The sequence below is a fragment of the Emiliania huxleyi genome (genome assembly GCF_000372725.1).
Source record: "Emiliania huxleyi CCMP1516 unplaced genomic scaffold EMIHUscaffold_274, whole genome shotgun sequence".
NCBI classification, from domain to species: Eukaryota; Haptophyta; order Isochrysidales; family Noelaerhabdaceae; genus Emiliania; species Emiliania huxleyi.
Window position 1 is genome coordinate 98,065 of NW_005199975.1, and position 16,548 is coordinate 114,612.

A 16,548-nucleotide genomic window follows, 5' to 3' on the forward strand; every position below is an offset into this window, starting at 1 on the left:
GGCGGCACGGCCTTCCACCAGCTGAAGGAGGTGCGCACTTCCCAAAGGAAGCACAGGATGCTCCCGCAGTTTACGCAGCTTTGTGCAGCGCAGCGCACGGGCCACGCCACACAAAGCCGACCCTCAGTCTGGCCAAGAGGCTGTCTGCGGAAGGCCTGGCAGCGCGTACTCGCCTCCTCCGCGGCCATGCCCTCCGCCCGGGCGAGCGAGGAGCGGGGACACAACCATTTCTGGAATCGGGTGTCCCCGAGGCGGTTTATTTTTCTCTTTTTCTCAGGACGTTGTGGCCGCGGAGCGGACACCGCCCCATCGGCAAACGAGCGAGGCGTGAAATCTCCGACCGGTGTGCCGCGGTGCGAGCAAGCGATGCAGGCCGACGCGCTGCCGGGCCTGGCTGTCACGCTCCTGCTGCTGCTGCTGCCAGTCCTGCTCCGCCTCTTCCGATGGCTGATCGCGTACCTGGACGGCTTGCGCCGCGGCGGCTCGTTGGACGACGACGACCTGCTGCCTGCGTTCGACTACCAGGTGGCGGGTCACATGGGCCTCTCCAACGAGGGCGGCTCGCTCCTCGTCCCCGAGCCGGGCAGGATCGCCAAGCCGGTCGGTCTCGGCTACTTTGCGGGCGAGGACCGCTTCTACCAGACGCTGCGCGACACTCCCGAGCTCGCGGCCTTCTGCCCCGCGTTCTACGGGCACCGCTCGATCCGCGGGCGCCGCTTCGTCGTGCTGGAGGACCTGACGCACGGCATGCGCGAGCCGTGCATCGTCGACATCAAGCTCGGCACCACCACCGTCGCGCCAGAGGTATTAGTTAGCATTAGCTCGGCACCACCACCGTCGCGCCAGAGGTATTAGTTAGCATTAGCTCGGCACCAGAGGTATTAGTTAGCATTAGCTCGGCACCACCACCGTCGCGCCAGAGGTATTAGTTAGCATTAGCTCGGCACCACCACCGTCGCGCCAGAGGTATTAGCATTAGCTCGGCACCACCACCGTCGCGCTTGAGGTATTAGCATTAGCTCGGCACCACCACCGTCGGAGGTATAGTAGTAGTATTAGCTCGGCAAAACCACCGTCGCGCCCGAGGCCTGGTCGAGGTATTGGTATGATGATTGTTGTGGTAGTAATCTTCTCCGGTTTCTTGCTGCTAGGCGGCCTGGTCGAAGCGCATCACGCACCTCGCCAAGGACCGGGAGACCACCACGCGCTCGCTGGGCGTGCGGCTAATCGGCGCGATGCACACAGGCGTCGCGGCGGCGGACGGCGGCTCGAGCTCGGCTGTGAACAGCGTCTCTTCACACCTCTGGCTGTGAACAGGCGCGGGGGCGGACGGAGGGCCGCGGCTCAAGCTCGGCGAGCCGTGGGGGCAAGGCGATCCGCCTCGTGTATGAGTTGATTAATCAATACGACTTCATTGTAGGCAAGCCGTGGGGCAAGGCGATCCGCCCGGGAGGGCTCACTGCGGCGCTGCGGTCCTCTTCTTCTGCCGACGAGGGCGCCACAATAGGTCAGAAGCATGGCGCAACTAGCGGCTGAGAGTCATAGGTCGGTCTTCTCCAACGAGGGGCGGCTGTGCCGCCGCGCACTGCGACACTACGTGCTCTGTCTCGACAAGCTGCTGAGGGAGCTGCAGCCCGCCTCCTCGCTGGCAGCTGTGAGCGGCGTCTCTTCACACCTCTGGCCGTGAACAGGTGCTGCAGTCCGCTCCTCGCTGGCAGCTGTGAGCGGCGTCTCTTCACAGCTCTGGCCGTGAACAGGTGCTGCAGTCCGCTCCTCGCTGGCAGCTGTGAGCGGCGTCTCTTCACACCTCTGGCCGTGAACAGGTGCTGCAGTCCGCTCCTCGCTGGCAGCTGTGAGCGGCGTCTCTTCACACCTCTGGCCGTGAACAGGTGCTGCAGTCCGCTCCTCGCTGGCAGCTGTGAGCGGCGTCTCTTCACACCTCTGGCCGTGAACAGGTGCTGCAGTCCGCTCCTCGCTGGCAGCTGTGAGCGGCGTCTCTTCACAGCTCTGGCCGTGAACAGGTGCTGCAGTCCGCTCCTCGATGGCAGCTGTGAGCGGCGTCTCTTCACAGCTCTGGCCGTGAACAGGTGCTGCAGTCCGCTCCTCGCTGGCAGCTGTGAGCGGCGTCTCTTCACACCTCTGGCCGTGAACAGGTGCTGCAGTCCGCTCCTCGCTGGCAGCTGTGAGCGGCGTCTCTTCACACCTCTGGCCGTGAACAGGTGCTGCAGTCCGCTCCTCGCTGGCAGCTGTGAGCGGCGTCTCTTCACACCTCTGGCCGTGAACAGGTGCTGCAGTCCGCTCCTCGCTGGCAGCTAGTCTCCTCCTCCCTCCTCTTCACAGCTCTGGCCGTGAACAGGTGCTGCAGTCCGCTCCTCGATGGCAGCTGTGAGCGGCGTCTCTTCACACCTCTGGCCGTGAACAGGTGCTGCAGTCCGCTCCTCGCTGGCAGCTCGTCTCCTCCTCCCTCCTCTTCGTCTTCGAGCCGGAGTTCGAGGCCTCCCCCCCCCCACCCCAGCCCCCCCCCGCCTCCCTCCTCCCTCCTCCCGGCAGCTGTAAGCATCGCCTCTTCACACCTCTGGCCGTGACACGGCCTCCTCCTCCCCCGCCTCCCCTGCACGGCCGAGGGCTCTCGCCGGCGCCCCGCCGCCGCCGCTCGCCCGCAAAGGCACAAGCGCCGGCGGCCGATCCCCCCCCCGCGGATCTCCTCCCCTTATTAATAAAATAATAATGGTAATCATAATAATAATAGGCGGCCGATCCCCTCCCCGCGGATCCCCTCCCCGCGGCTCCTCTCGCCCGATCGCCACCGCCTCCGACACCCGCAACCGCGACCCGGCGCGCCCCTTCTCCGCCGCCGCCGCCTCCGCCTCCGCCCTTCCCGCCGCCGCCGCCTCCGCCGCCTCCGCCTCTGCCGCCTCCGCCCAGCGCGCTGTCTCCGCCGCCGCCGCCGCCACCGCCGCCTCCGCCGCCTCCGCCGGCGCTCGCGCAGCCGCCGCCGACTCGGGCTGTTCTGATTCTTGCGCTGGCGGCGCCGGCAGCAGTGGCAGCGGCAGCGGCGGCGGTGGCGGCGCTGTGGGCGGCGGCGGCGCTGCCGGCGGGGGCGGGGGCGGCTCTGCGGGGCGGGCTGAGGCTCGGTCGCCGCGGCTTCCGCAAGTGCGGATGAGCGACTCCGCGCGCTCGCAGACGCTGGTGGATGATCAACGGTGATTGATTGTGACTGCTCGTCAGGTGCGGATGATCGACTTCGCGCACTCGTACGAGCTGCGGCACGCGTCGCTCGACCAGGGCGTCCGCTATTCAGAGATAGCGATGTAGAGATAGCTATCCAGGGCGCACTGAGGGAAAGACGAATTGACTAGTCACTCATTAACACTGATTGGCTGTTAATTAGGCTTACCTCCACGGGAAATACGAAGACTCATCACCAGCTAACACTAGCTGACTGTTACTTAGGCTACCTCCACGGGCTGCGCGTGCTGCGCCACCAGCTGCAGGCGCTGCTGCGGGCGGAGACGTCGCTATGCACCTCCTCCGCCGCAATCTCGCCCGTCACGTCCGCCGCAGAGCTCTCCTCCCTCCGCACTGACGCCCCTCCCTCCGCCTCCGCCTCCGCCGCCTCGCCAACCGCCGCCGCCGCCGCCTCCGCCGCCGCCGCCGCCGTCTCCGCCGCCGGCCGCCCTTTCCCTTCCGGGGGGAGGGGGCGGGTGCCGCCGAGCTCGAGCGGCGGCGCTTTTGGCGCGGAGTGCTCCTGCTTCAAGGCGGGATTCGGCTCAGAGTGCTCTGGCATCGACTCCTCCACCGACAACGCCGACGGCTTCGACGAGACTGGCGCCGACGCTGACTCGGACGCCACCGACGTCGGCACAGTCGTCGACGAGAGCGTCCATTCCCTCGGCTCTCGGATCGCCGCCGCGCACGCGCGGCTCGCTGCCGGCGCTGCGGAGGGGTGGATCAAGCTGCACGAGGACGGGGTAGTCCACGAGTCAGCGGGTGAATGAGCGTTACTCGCCACTCATGTGTAGGTGGATCAAGCTGCACGAGGACGAGTTCTACGAGGGCGTCGCCTACACCGAGCTCGCGCCCTGGCTAATTAACACTAATTATTCTGATTCACACTTAATTAGGCGTCGCCTACACCGAGCTCGCGCCCTGGCTGCCCGAGTGGCGCGGCGTCTCGAACGCCCTCGTCGACGAGGCCTCGGCGGAGCCGGTGCTGCGCGGTCTTCCGTCGGGCCTCGCCAGGCACCCTGCCGCCGCCTCGGCCGCCGCCGCAGCGCCGCCCTCCGCGCCGCCCGCCGCGCCGCGCGCAGAGAGCGGGGGCTGCCCCCCGCCTCCTCCGCCGCCGCTGCAAGCGTGCCAGCGCGCCGTCGAGCTGGTCGTGGCGGAGGCGGGGGGCAGGGAGCTGAGGAAGCGCGTCTCCCTCCGCTGCCGCTCGACCGACCTGCGGAGCCCGGTGGTGCTGGCGTTCCGCGTCGCGGACGGGCGCGACGTCGTGCCGCGCCACCAGGTCCGCTTCGCGGGCTGCACGGCGCCGGGCGCGGCGCCGGTCGGGGACGATTTGCTCTCCAACTCAGAGGCGCTCGCCGCGCTGCTGCTCGGGCCTTTCCTCTTCGCGGCGCCGCCCGCGGCACGGCCGGCGGCGCTCGAGGCGTTTGCGGCGAAAGTCGACGAGCTCGCGCAGGCGCTGCGCAAGGGCTACTACGTCCAATTCGAGGCGGCCGCCCTCCTCCTCTGCTACGAGCCCCCGCCGGGGGAGGCTGGCGAGGCCGCCGCCTCGCCTGGCGCCTCGCCCGCCGCCGCCGACCCGCCCGCCGCCTCGCCGCCGCCGCCGCCGCCGCAACGCGCTTCGGCGCGAGCAGCGCATGGCGGAGGCAGCGGCGGAGTGCCGCCGCTGCTGGTTTGCCTCGCCAACGTCGAGAAGCCGGGCATGACACGCGCCAAGGCGTGCCACGCTGGCTTCCTCGCCGCCATCGAGCGGTTCGCGGCGGAGGTGCGCGCCGTGGCGCGCGTGCCGCCGTGAGCCGAGGCCGTGTGTAGATTTGGCGATCTCGCCGCGGCACGGTTGGAGGGTGGAGCTCGGCGAGACGCGGAGGGATAAAATAGAGAACTTCGAGCATCCCCTCTCTGTGTGCATCCCGCTGACAATTACTCTACCTGTGGCTCCGCGGGGCTGCTCTAGCAACCTCTGTGTCACCCGGAATCCATACTGTCACTCCAAATCCATAAAGTATCTCGTTGGCGCAGCGCATTTGCAGCGCAATTGCTGCAAACGATAGTGCAAGCTCAATTGTTTTGACGCACGGTGCTTCACCGGGCACCGGGGGCCCCCGCGACCGACGTGTAACCGCCGATCCATGGCACGCGTAGCTATGACAGGGACCGCGGCCGCGGACCCGGTGGCGGACGGGGCTGGTGCGCAAGCGCCGGCCACCGTCATGCCGCCGGGGATGCGCAGCGGACGCTGGAATGGCTCCGATCGCGTGCAACTGGAGGACGCGGTGATGGTCGCAAGGATCGCAGGTGCGTCGCAGGTCAGGCTGATAAGGCCTGGCTACGCGACCATCGAGATCGACCTGAAGCACGAGAAGGCCGCGGGCGACCGCGCGTCGGTGCAGGCGGCGGAGCGCTCGTACGTCGAGCGCACCGCGCCAAAGAAGAAGGAGCTCACCAAGGAGCAGCTCGCGGCTCGGGCCGCGGCACGCAAGGCCAAGAAGGCCCGGCAGAAGGCGCGCCGGGCGAAGGAGGCTGGCGAGCGCGCCGCGAGCGAGGCCGAGCGCGCGGAGGCCCCGCGGGCGCAGCTGCGCGAGAACATCCAGTACGTGATGGCCGGGCTGCGGACTGCAGCTGCGCAGACGCGCAGCCAGGCCGGGTCCAAAATAGAGGTCGAATATTCGCTGCCCCCGGAGAGGGACGACGGATATCGGCGCGGCCCCAGCAAGGTGTACGCCAAGGTTCCCCAGGGGACCGTGGCGACGACCGTCGCCTCGGACTGGCTCGCAACCGAGCTGGCCGAGTATGGAGAGATAGATGCGGCATGCCGCGACAGATTCGTCATGCACCTGATGACGGCCGCCGGCGCCTCGGCGCCGGCCGACGCCGTGTTCAGGTTCACAGCCGGCGAGGCGATGCAGACCTCTCGCCCGATCTCCGCGTCGGGCGAGGACGACGACGAGGACACCGGCTCCGAGGAGTATTCCGACGACAGGGCGTCCGACCGCTAGCTGGCTTCAACCATATCTTACCCTTTCTGCCCCCCCCTCCTCCGACCCCCCAGGCTAGATGGAGTAGTCAGATGTAGATTCTGCCCCACACAGCCCCTTACCCCTTCACCCTCGCCTCGCTGCTTGGTGTTTCTGAACACGTAGTCGTCCACGCTGTGGGGGTTGTGTGTGGGTCCTGTGTCTGGGAGGGAGGGAGTGGGGTGCAGGTTGCTCACCCACGGCACCGGGCCGGTGCTTGCACTTTGAATGCCGTGGGGCTCCTGCCCGTGTCCGGGCGTGGAGATGCGAGGGTCGCCCCCCCTTGCCCCACCACTATGTGTGTGTGGAGACGTTTACCTTACCTTACCTTACGGCCCCCGCGCCACCCCACCAGAGTGCAGAGACTCCAAAGCCATAAAGTATCGTTGGCAGCGCATTTGCAGCGCAATTTGCTGCAAACGATAGTACACTCAATTGTTTTGACCAGTGCTCACCCCAAGGCTGCAGAGAAGGCTGTAGAAAGGAATCAGCCGCGGCCGTCTGTTCAGGTATATCCTTCAATGGCAAAACTCGTCGTATCAGCCGGCGGTTAGGCCAAGTCCGCCCCGCTGCTGCCGTCGAGCAAGGCCAAGTCCGCCGGTCTGCCCATGGCTTAGGACAAGGTTGGCGCGCAAAGGAGGTTCGATTTCTGTTTTCGCCACTACTCGTAGATCATTCGTTCCTCCACTACCGCTTTTCGTGTCTTTATGCGTGTTAGCTGCTGTTGTCACCAGAGGAGTGACAGCGTCTCTTCACACCTGCTTTGTTGGGCCCGGAAACAGACGCGGCCCGCAGCTGGCGCCAGGCTGGCGCCAGAGCGCGCGCGCGCGGACCTGCTGCGGGGGTTGTCTGAGGTGAGCTCCTCCATGGATCAGGAACTCCAGCGGCGAGGTCATGACTGCTGGTCTAGAACGTGAGACGGCGCGCACGGTGCAGCGGCGGTGAGGCGCGCTGCCGACTGATCCGAGCGGCGAAAAAAGAAATCGACGGGCAACCGGGGCGCAGAGAGGTCGGGACTCGCTTTGGAGTGGCGAAAAACAAAACTGCTTCGGCAGAGGGGGTGCCAGCCGCGGAGTACACGTCCGGACTCGCTTGGCGCGCCAGCCAACGGACGGCGGTGACAACAAGCAGCTAACAAGCAAAAGGAGCGAAAAGTGCTGGTGTATGAAAAAATGATCCAGTGGCTGAGGCCTGAAGAGCACATTGATTGCATAAAAATGTTCGACTTGTACTTGACTTCCCTTCAAGAACAAGATCCAACTTTTCTCCCTCTCGGGGACCTGCACCTCCCGTCACGACGTGTCACGAAAGAGACCAACGAGATGTACGATGGACCCTCCGAGAGCTCTGGTCATGAGGCGACCCCTCGACACCGGTGACCCTGACGTTGAGAGAGAGGTGAGAAACAGGCTCTAAGAAGGCACGCGAATCTTGGGTTGCCAGACTTGGGTGCGCACCTCATCACCTCACCTCTACTTATCTGAGGTAAGGATCCGTATAAATGTTGAATATATTGCTCCAATACTTAGAGAAGCGATCAATATCAATGATTATGATGTAACATACTTGACCCCCCCCCCCCTGGCGCCTTGTGTTTTTCGTGGCAGAGCTGCGAGATCTCAGCCCGCATTCCTCCGCTCAGCGCCGGCCGCCCATGCGCTCCCGGGGCCGCCCGACGGCGCGGGCCTCTTGCCGATGGACCCAGCCGAGGTGCCGAACCAGTTGGACCCGCGCTGACGCGCTGCGCGCGACCACCAGCCAGCTTTTCAGCGCGGTCGAGGACGGTGTGTCGAGAGAGTCGACAGTCCAAACAGTTGTCGCGTTTTTTGCCTCTTTTTGAGCGTTGCTGCTGCAGACCCTGCCCACCAGTGATACGAGACGCACCGGATCCAACCCTGGCAGCGCTTGACCGTCTCCCCGGTGGCCGCCCACAGGTGGCTGATCGAAGCGCCACTCATCGCTGCTTTCGCGCGCCTGGCTCTCAGAGGGCTCCTGCGGCTCTCCCTCGTCGCGTGACCGCCGCCGACATCATGTGCTCGGTCGTCCCCGCCGGCGCGGAGCTGCGCCACGTCGAATTCTTCGGTGGCTCGACCGCCGGCGCGCCCACCCTCGCCTCCTGCGCGCCTCACACCCAGTATTCTCCTCGCGCGCGGCCGACAAAGTAGGCACACGACCACCTCTCTCTCAGTCACCCCCCCCCACGATGCACAGCCCGTCCACTCTCGCCGGCAAGGCGCACGGAACGCCCAATTTGGGCTGGAAATGCCGCCGCCACGGGTTGGTGGCGCCCTCGGCAGCGGGGCAGCGCCACGCCGCGCAAACTTGCGCGACAAACTTGCGACCTCTGTCCCTCGTATTCACCCCAGATTTTGCCCTATCCAGGCTCACCCGGTACCGCGAGCGGCGAGCCGCGCCAAGTTTGCTCCATTTCCGACAAGTTCATCCCGCCCGAAGGCCGATCTTCGGCCGCCTGGAGGCCCAGGACGGGGCTCGGGACCGGCCAGGTGTGGATTCTCCACGGCGCTGCGGTGTATCTGCGCGCCCATGGCGCGTTCAGGGGTGTGCCTGAGGCGTGTTGACTGCGGGGCGCCGCGATAGCGCGGCGCCGACGATTGTGTCAGCTCACTGTCACACCGTCGACACGGTCACAGTGTGTGTGCAGTGCGTCCACGGTCCACTCCGGCGACCGTGACGCCGCCGGTGCTCGCCTATACCGGCTAGTGTGGAGCTCTCAGTGTGGTTGCGTGTTGTACTAGTGATGCTGCACTAGGCGGCCCGTTTTTAGCAAAAACCAGATACCACATCGCGTGTGGTTGTCGAAAAACCGCATCTTCGCCCGTCTGGGACCTCTTCGTACGGCTCCAAAAACGGCTCCTTAACGACGGCTACGCGGCCCGGCGGTCGATCTGCGCCTTCTCAGCGGTGGAGGGGATGTGGGCGGTACGTGCGTACCGCGTGGTGTTGCGACGGTTTGACGAGTGCGACTCCCAGCGTCGACTTTTCGACCCCACGGAGCCTCTGCTGCTCCGGGGGGGGGGGTCTGCAGACCACCCGGCCGAACTTCAGAGTGGCGGTGGTCCTCAAATACCGCTCAAACGCCCACGATGCTGTGGAGGGGACATATGCTGATGATCCTGGCCCGATTGGTTCGCTCAGAAAGCTTCTGGGCGGTCGTTAAGGTTCGCTCCCCGCACACCGGCCCGGAAGTATGTTACATCATAATGTATATTGCAATACTTAGAGGAGAGCCTGGGCTGGTCAGGACCGTCAGGTTGGACTCAACATATAAATCGCATAAAAATCGCTTTGAACTCGTGATTTTTTCGATATTCAGCCCACATCTAGGCGATGTTTGGGACAAATGTCGACATTTGGTGCTCTTGGAGGTTAAAATCAGCGATCAATATGTCAATATATTGTCAATACTTAGAGATGAGGCTGACAATACTCAATATCAATACTTAGAGGGGCGAGAATCAACATTTATACGGATCCTTAATCTGAGGGGACCACCCGGGACCTTTCTCTATCACCGCCGTGAGGACCTCTCAGAAAGCCGTGCAAACGAGGTGGTGGTGGTGGTGGTGGGGGGGGGGGGGGTCAGACAGCATCGAAGGATCCTTCAGAGAAGCTGTCCCAAGTTGTGAGAACTCACCCTGCACCTGGCCGCCATTAAGGTCCCTCGGGCCAGTGTCACCAGCCTTTTGTGAACGGCGGGCGGTTGCGGGGTGAGTTTGTGTGTGTGAACGGCGGCACAACTTGGGACAGCTCCTCTGAAGGACCGATGCCGACCAGAGCTCTCGGAACTCGGAGGTCCTCACACGTTTGAGTCCTCAAAGCGAGGTCCTCACACAGCGAGGTCCTCACACGGCTCACGGGTCACACAGCTCTGAAGCAAAGGCGCCGCGCATGCTCAATTTGCGCATGCCAGCCCCTCGAAAGAGGCAGCTCTAGAATGTCGGTTCATCACAAATCTCGTTCCACGTGCAGGTCCGAGAGGGAGAAATTTAGGGATGCACGGTTTGGAGTTTGAAGCAAAACACATCGATTATAGAGCAGTTGAAGAGATCAATTTATTAGTGCGAGTGGAATATTTTGCAGAGAGGACCTCATGGATCATTTTTTTATACACCAGCACTTTTCGCTCCTTTATAAAATGGAGATTTTAATAAAATGAACTCGGGGGCACGGGACGCGGCTTTTCGCTCCTTTTGCTTGTTAGCTGCTTGTTGTCACCGCCGTCCGTTGGCTGGCGCGCCAAGCGAGTCCGGACGTGTACTCCGCGGCTGGCACCCCCTCTGCCGAAGCAGTTTTGTTTTTCGCCACTCCAAAGCGAGTCCCGACCTAAAAGAAAGAAAAGAAAGAAAACACACAACCCAAGGGAGGGATGGGAGAACGGCACGCCGCCACCACACAGGGATTTTAAGGAGAGGAGGGTGTGATGCGCTAGCCGTCGCCCACCCTGGGGGGTCTGCCTCCTCGTATCTCTTTTCGCAGTCTCTCGCCGCTTCTCGCTGCAACCTTCACGCCACCTCGCGGCTGTCCCACTCTCGTCGTTCTCTCCCTTGTCACTTCCTCTCTGCGCCCCGGTTATCCGTCGATTTCTTTTTTCGCCGCTCGGATCAGTCGGCAGCGCGCCTCACCGCCGCTGCACCGTGCGCGCCGTCTCACGTTCTAGACCAGCAGTCATGACCTCGCCGCTGGAGTTCCTGATGGAGGAGCTCACCTCAGACAACCCGCAGCAGGTCCGCGCGCGCGCGCTCTGGCGCCCGCTGCGGGCCGCGGCGATGCGGCTCTGTTTTCCTGCACCCTTTGTCTGAACCGCAGTGCTGTCCGCCTCCCGCCGCTCCGCCCGGCTCGCCAGCGCCGCGCCGCCCTGACGCCGCCTTCTTCCCGCACCGCAGTGCATCCAGTGCATCTCGCGGCTGCGCGTCATCGGCCTCGCGCTCGGCGCAGAGAAGACGCGGTCCGACCTAATCCCCTTCCTCAAGGGGGAGATCGAGGCGGGCAAGTTCACGGACGAGGTGCAGGTGAGCGTGGCCGAGGTCCTCGGCTCCTTCTCCGAGTTCGTCGGGCCCTCGAGCGAGGTGTCCGCCGCCCTCCTGGCCAGAGGCAGCGGAACCGAGAGAGAGAGCCGTCTTCTGCTCGAACCTTTGACCCTCCTCGCATAGGCGCACTGCCTCTTCCCGCCGCTCGAGGCGCTCTGCGCCGTCGAGGAGTCGACCGTGCGGGACCAGGCGCCGGAGGAGGAGGGGAGAGGAGAGGGGGAGGGGGCGGGGAGGAAGCGAGAGGGGAGGAGGCAGGGGCGAGGGGACAAGGTGGTGTGTGTGTTGTGTGTGTGGTGGTGTGGGGGGGGGGGGGGGGGGGTCCAAAGGAAGGAGGGAAACTTCCCCCCCGCGGGAGAGGGTGTGCCAAGCCCCCGGGGTCCACTCCCGGGGGAACCTTTCCGGACCGGACCGCACCGCACCGCACCGGGATTTTTCGGCCTGGGGCCGCGCCCTCAGGCCCTCCCCTAATCGGCGGTGGTCCCTTTCCCCCTTCCGCAGGCGGTGGCGTCCATCAACCAGGTGGGCGCGCAGCTGTCCGCCTCGCAGCTGCAGACGCACCTCGCGCCGCTCGTGCTGCGCCTCGCCCGCAACAAGGACTGGTTCACACCACGCGTCTCCGCCTCCGGCCTCGTCGCGCTCGCCTACTCGGCGTGCGAGGACGCGCCCGCCGTCGGCGCGGAGCTGAGGGAGGAGCTCGAGGCCCTTCATCAGCTGAGTCCGTCAGGAGTTGAGTGATGAATTAGGCGCGGAGCTGAGGGAGGAGTTCAAGGCGCTGGCCGGCGACGACTCCCCGATGGTGCGGCGGGCGGCGGCGGCGCGGCTGGGCGCCGTGGCGGACTCCTACGGCACACAAAGCTGGTGGAGAAGGAGCTGGGCCTTCTAGGAGCGTACCCTGAGCCTTCTCGGAAGCTTCCGATAGGCACCAAGCTGGTGGAGGAGGAGCTGGCCCCAATCTACCGCGGGATGGTCGTCGACGAGGGCGAGTCCGTGCGCGTCAACGCGCTCAAGCAGACGGCGCTGCTCTGCAAGAACGCGGAGCTCGCCACGCGCGCGCTCCTTCTCAAGGAGTGCTTCACCTCGTGCACGCGCGACAAGTCGTGGCGCGTCCGCATCGCCGCCGCCGAGTCGCTGCCCGCGGTCGCGGAGGCGTGCAAGGACGCGGGCTCGCCCCTGTCGGACGAGCTGCGAGGCCCCCTCGAGGCAATGTACACGGCGCTGTCTAGGAAGTGTCTGGGAAGTGTCTAGGAAGTGTCTAGGCCCCCTCGAGGCAATGTACACCGCGCTGCAGTCCGACCACGAGTCGGAGGTGCGGGTCGCGGCGGCGCTCCGCGGCGCCGAGGCTGCGGCCGCGCTGGGCACCGCCTTCGGCGAGAAGCACATCTTCCCCACCGTCTCGCGCCTCGCCAACGACACCAACTCAGTGTCGCGCGTCGAGCTGTCCACGGTCTGCATCGAGCTCGCCGCGCCGCTCGGCAAGGCGGCGGCGCTGGAGCACGTGCTGCCGTGCCTCGCGCTGCTGGCGGACGACGAGCTCTCCAACGTGCGGCTCGCAGTCATCATGCAGCTCGGGCCGTTCATCGACGTGGTCGGCCTGGACGGCGAGGCGGCGGCGATGCTGCCGCTGCTGGAGCGGCTCGGGGCGGACAAGAATTGGCGCGTGCGGCACGTGATCCTGCACTTGCTGCCGCAGCTCGCGGCGACGCTGGGCCCGGCGGAGTTTTGGTCCCACTTTGGAGAGGTTTGCGCCAGGCGCGCCTCCGACTCGTGCGCGCTGGTGCGGGAGGACTGGGTGGTGCTGATGGCGGAGATCTGCGGCTTGGGCGGCTTTGGGCAGGCGTGGGCCGAGGAGACGCTGCTGCCCATCGTGACGGCGCTGTCGGGCGAGCAGTCGTACTTGCTCCGCGCCGTCGTCCCCTCCTTCACCGCCGGCTTCGCGCAGATCCTCACGCCCGGCAGTCTCGAGACGAAACTGGTGCCCGCCGTGCTCGAGATGGCGTCGGGCCGCGGCATTAATTATTCATCAATTAATTACTCATTATTAGGTGCCCGCCGTGCTCGAGATGGCGTCGGACCGCGTGCCTAACTTGCGGATGATCGCCGCGCGGGCGCTCGCCGCCTGCACGCCGCTGGTGGACCCTGGCATGGCGCGCGAGAGTATCGTGCCCAAGCTGCAGGAGATGCTTGCAGATGCCGACGTGGACGTCAAGTTCGAGGCGGACGCGGCGCTCGAGAGCGACAAGTTGAAAGGCTTCTGCTGAGGCGCGCTGCGGAGGCCCTCTCCCGCCCTCCCTCCCGCCGTCCCTCTCCTCCCCTCGGGTCTCGGGTCTCTGGTCTCTGGGCATGCGTCGAGGAGGGTCCAGAGGCTAGGCGTAAGGGCTCTGGCGCTAGAGTAAGGGTCGGGCGGGGCGCAACCGCGGCGTGGCGTCCGCGATATATTTCGCGCTCCGGCTCGCATCCCCGCGTCCCCTCCGCTCCCCCCCTATGTCCGCCCTGCGGTCCGCCCTGTCCCCTCCGACATTTAAAAACTTTTGAACAAAAGGATGCATACCCGGCCGGCGCGCGAGTGGGCGGAGACCCCGGAGTGGTCGCCGGCCGGACACGAGGCGGGGACCGAGAACTGGAGTGAAGTTTACCTTTACCTTAGACCGCGAGCGAGACGGACGTCCGAGACGCGAGAGCGGCGCAGAGAGCCGCTCAGTGCGTCTCGCCGCGGTCGCGTAGGATGGTCTCTGCGATGATCATATCCTCCGGCGTGGTGAGCTTGAGGTTGGTGTACTCGCCCACCGTCAGCTTGACTGGCTCTCCCATCAGCTCGACCACCTGCTCAGGATGAGACAACAAAGGATCGTGTTACTCGAATGTATCTCGAATGTATCTCGGATGTCTCTCGGCTGTGTCTCGGCTGTGTCTCGGCTGTGTCTCGGCTGTGTCTTGCACCGACACGTCGTCGGTCACGGCCAGCTGATTCGCGTTTGCGTTCGCGAAGCCGTCGCGCAGCATCTGCGGCCGCAGGATCTGCGGCGTCTGCACGTCCCACAGCTTTGAGCGGTCGAGAGTGCGGCTCACAAACTCGCCGTCCGCAGACTCCTACCACTAACGCAGGAGGAGCTCGTCCGTTGCTCAAGAGGTTCCGGCTCACAAGCTCGCCAAAATGCACGCTCCTTGATCGTCGGCTTGCAGGGCACCGCCAGCACCGCTGCGCCGTGCTGCGCCGCGTCGGCGAAGCAGCGCTCGATGGCGTCGATGGTGACGAGCGGCCGCGCGGCGTCGTGGATCGCGACCAGCGTGCACGCATCCCCCACGGCCGCCAGCCCGTTCTCCACCGAGTTCTGCCTCTCGGCGCCCGGCAGAGCGAGCGCGAGCCGCGGGTCAGAGAGGAAGGGCTGGAGGAAGGGCAGGTCGCGGTACTCATCGGCGATGACGAGGACGATCCGCTCGAGCCGCTCCATCGAGAGCAGCAGCTCCAGGTCCCACTGCAGCACCGGCTTGCCCAGCAGCTCGAGGAACTGCTTTGGCCGGTCCGCCTTCATCCGGCTGCCAGAGCCGCCGGCGAGGAGGACCGCGGCGAGCCTCTCGTCCACCAGCGCCGGCGAGAGCAGCTGCGCGGGCGGAGCACGCGCGACCGCCGCGGCGACGGCGGCGTGCGGCACGCGGAAGGCCGCGGCGGCGTAGAGCAGCGGCGAGAAACAAGCCATTTTGCAAGCAAAAAAAAGAAAAATTTGTGCACACGCAAAAAAGAGTTGAAACGAAAGAATTTCACAGTGAAAGGAAAGAAGCCGCAAAGCAAAGGCTCGGCAGGCGTCGGCGTCGTCGCAGAACGAGACAGAGGAGGAGGGGCAGGAGAGAGAACGACGAGACGTGGGACGACCGCGACATGAAGGTTGGTGCGACAAGACGTTCTCACGGAGCACATCAAGGTGACCCTGCGAGCATGACGACGACAGGATGCGCACATACAAGTACACCATCATGACTCAATTACCATGAGTCATACATACTTAGCGTGGACCGTGGTGTCGATGTCGATCGCGTCCCAATCCGGCTAGGTTGTAGGTACGTTAGGGACGACTCCGTCTCCGCCACGGATCGTGTCGAGCGCACGAGAGGCACGACCCGCCAACTGAAGCACAGGAGCCGCCGAAACTCACACCAGCCAAGAGGTCCTCACACGCCAAGAGAGGTCCTCACACGCCAAGAGGTCCTCAACTCCTCATGCGTCATGGCGCACTGGGATCCTATATCCGTGTTGCGCGCCCCCTTGCCTACGCCGGCGCGTCGCGATGGCCGGGCCGGCACGCCCTTCCCCCGACGTTCCCGCGGCACGCAGAGGCAGCGCTTCGTTCAAATAAGCCATCATTGTTCCTCACCTCACCACTGCGAGAGAGGTCCTCACGCCTGTGGCGAGAGGTCCTCACGGCGTTTCGTGTTTTCTCGTTGCAGTATCGCGCCTCCCGCGGCAGAGCGCTTGCGTTGGAAGTGGCCATATACCACGTGCACGCCCCCTAATGAGCAGTTAGTGTCACGTGGTTTTATACGAGCAGGTCAACAGAGTTAGGGTTTAGACCTCCAAAGCTTTGTGCGCCGAGCTAGCGTGGCGATTGCCTCGTCGGCCGCGCGCGGCGTCACTGAATGCTCTGTTCTCGCCTTCTGGCCTCTCGTTCTTCTTATGCTTGCATGCGAATGGCCGGACGCCTTCCTGGAAGCCGGCCCTCTGGGGGGCTCGTCAACGTGCCGGATCAAGCCCGGCGTGCATCCGCGTTGACGCTCATGAGCCTGTGGAGCATCGCTGGCATTTGCTTGGCTCGCCGCACATTTAGGCCGCGAGCTATCATCGGAGCAGGATCGAGCTGACGCGTGGAGCGGAGGGTAGTGCTAGGAGAGTGGAGGGCAGTGCTGATTTTGTGCAGTGTTGTACGTATTCGGGAGTGTTAAAGGTAAGGTAAGGTAAACTTCTCCACACACACGAGGTGGTGGGGCAAGGGGGGGCGACCCTCGCGTCTCCACGTCTAACGACAGGAGCCCCACGGCATTAAAAGTGCAAGGCCCAGTGCGCGTGGGTGAGCGGTGTGTGTGTGTGTGTGTGTGTGTGTGTGTGTGTGTGTGTGTGTGTGTGTGTGTGTGTGTGTGTGTGTGTGTGTGTGTGTGTGTGTGTGTGTGTGTGTGTGTGTGTGTGTGTGTGTGTGTGTGTCAGTGAGGGGGGGGGGTGTCATGTCACTGCATCCTCTGCCGGTTCCTTCCGTCGCCTCTTCTTTGTTCGGGAG

General features: G+C 64.7%; 4 protein-coding genes across 4 annotated transcripts; 3 read left to right on the forward strand and 1 right to left on the reverse strand.

Annotated features, from left to right (window-relative positions):
- Positions 1-288: 288 nt before the first annotated feature.
- EMIHUDRAFT_443899 (hypothetical protein) lies at positions 289-5,242 on the forward strand. Its single transcript, XM_005776693.1, has 9 exons — positions 289-804; positions 1,152-1,245; positions 1,318-1,353; positions 1,421-1,472; positions 1,546-1,624; positions 2,423-2,493; positions 2,589-2,710; positions 2,783-2,803; positions 4,826-5,242. Exons 1-9 carry the CDS (start codon positions 367-369, stop codon positions 5,035-5,037), a joined length of 1,125 nt encoding a protein of 374 aa, XP_005776750.1. The 5' UTR covers positions 289-366; the 3' UTR covers positions 5,038-5,242.
- A 112-nt stretch (positions 5,243-5,354) lies between these two features.
- Positions 5,355-6,221, forward strand: EMIHUDRAFT_238670 (hypothetical protein; the record flags this gene model as incomplete). Its single annotated transcript, XM_005776694.1, has 1 exon — positions 5,355-6,221. The coding sequence occupies one exon, from the start codon at positions 5,355-5,357 to the stop codon at positions 6,219-6,221; it is 867 nt and encodes a 288-aa protein (XP_005776751.1).
- Positions 6,222-10,864: 4,643 nt separating this feature from the next.
- EMIHUDRAFT_457790 (hypothetical protein) lies at positions 10,865-13,821 on the forward strand. The gene is made up of 8 exons (XM_005776695.1): positions 10,865-10,984; positions 11,144-11,326; positions 11,411-11,476; positions 11,786-11,960; positions 12,031-12,132; positions 12,207-12,424; positions 12,555-13,259; positions 13,330-13,821. The coding sequence occupies exons 1-8, from the start codon at positions 10,928-10,930 to the stop codon at positions 13,543-13,545; spliced, it is 1,722 nt and encodes a 573-aa protein (XP_005776752.1). The 5' UTR covers positions 10,865-10,927; the 3' UTR covers positions 13,546-13,821.
- On the reverse strand, positions 13,798-14,955 carry EMIHUDRAFT_443903 (hypothetical protein). Its single transcript, XM_005776696.1, has 3 exons — positions 14,449-14,955; positions 14,225-14,374; positions 13,798-14,107 (listed from the first exon to the last, which is right to left on the reverse strand). Exons 1-3 carry the CDS (start codon positions 14,815-14,817, stop codon positions 13,982-13,984), a joined length of 645 nt encoding a protein of 214 aa, XP_005776753.1. The 5' UTR covers positions 14,818-14,955; the 3' UTR covers positions 13,798-13,981.
- Positions 14,956-16,548: the final 1,593 nt, after the last annotated feature.

Coding starts and splice junctions, on each gene's coding strand:
- EMIHUDRAFT_457790 (XM_005776695.1), top strand. CDS start 10,928: ATGACCTCGCCGCTGGAGTTCCTGATGGAGGAGCTCACCTCAGACAAC. Junction 11,477..11,785: donor AGTCGACCGTGCGGGACCAG/GCGCCGGAGGAG, acceptor CCCCTTCCGCAG/GCGGTGGCGTCCATCAACCA. Junction 11,961..12,030: donor CGAGGACGCGCCCGCCGTCG/GCGCGGAGCTGA, acceptor GTGATGAATTAG/GCGCGGAGCTGAGGGAGGAG.
- EMIHUDRAFT_443903 (XM_005776696.1), bottom strand. CDS start 14,817: ATGAAGGCGGACCGGCCAAAGCAGTTCCTCGAGCTGCTGGGCAAGCCG. Junction 14,375..14,448: donor CCTGCAAGCCGACGATCAAG/GAGCGTGCATTT, acceptor CGTTAGTGGTAG/GAGTCTGCGGACGGCGAGTT. Junction 14,108..14,224: donor CCGTGACCGACGACGTGTCG/GTGCAAGACACA, acceptor CATCCTGAGCAG/GTGGTCGAGCTGATGGGAGA.
- EMIHUDRAFT_443899 (XM_005776693.1), top strand. CDS start 367: ATGCAGGCCGACGCGCTGCCGGGCCTGGCTGTCACGCTCCTGCTGCTG. Junction 1,246..1,317: donor AATCGGCGCGATGCACACAG/GCGTCGCGGCGG, acceptor GGCTGTGAACAG/GCGCGGGGGCGGACGGAGGG. Junction 2,804..4,825: donor CGGCTCCTCTCGCCCGATCG/CCACCGCCTCCG, acceptor GCCTCGCCGCCG/CCGCCGCCGCCGCAACGCGC.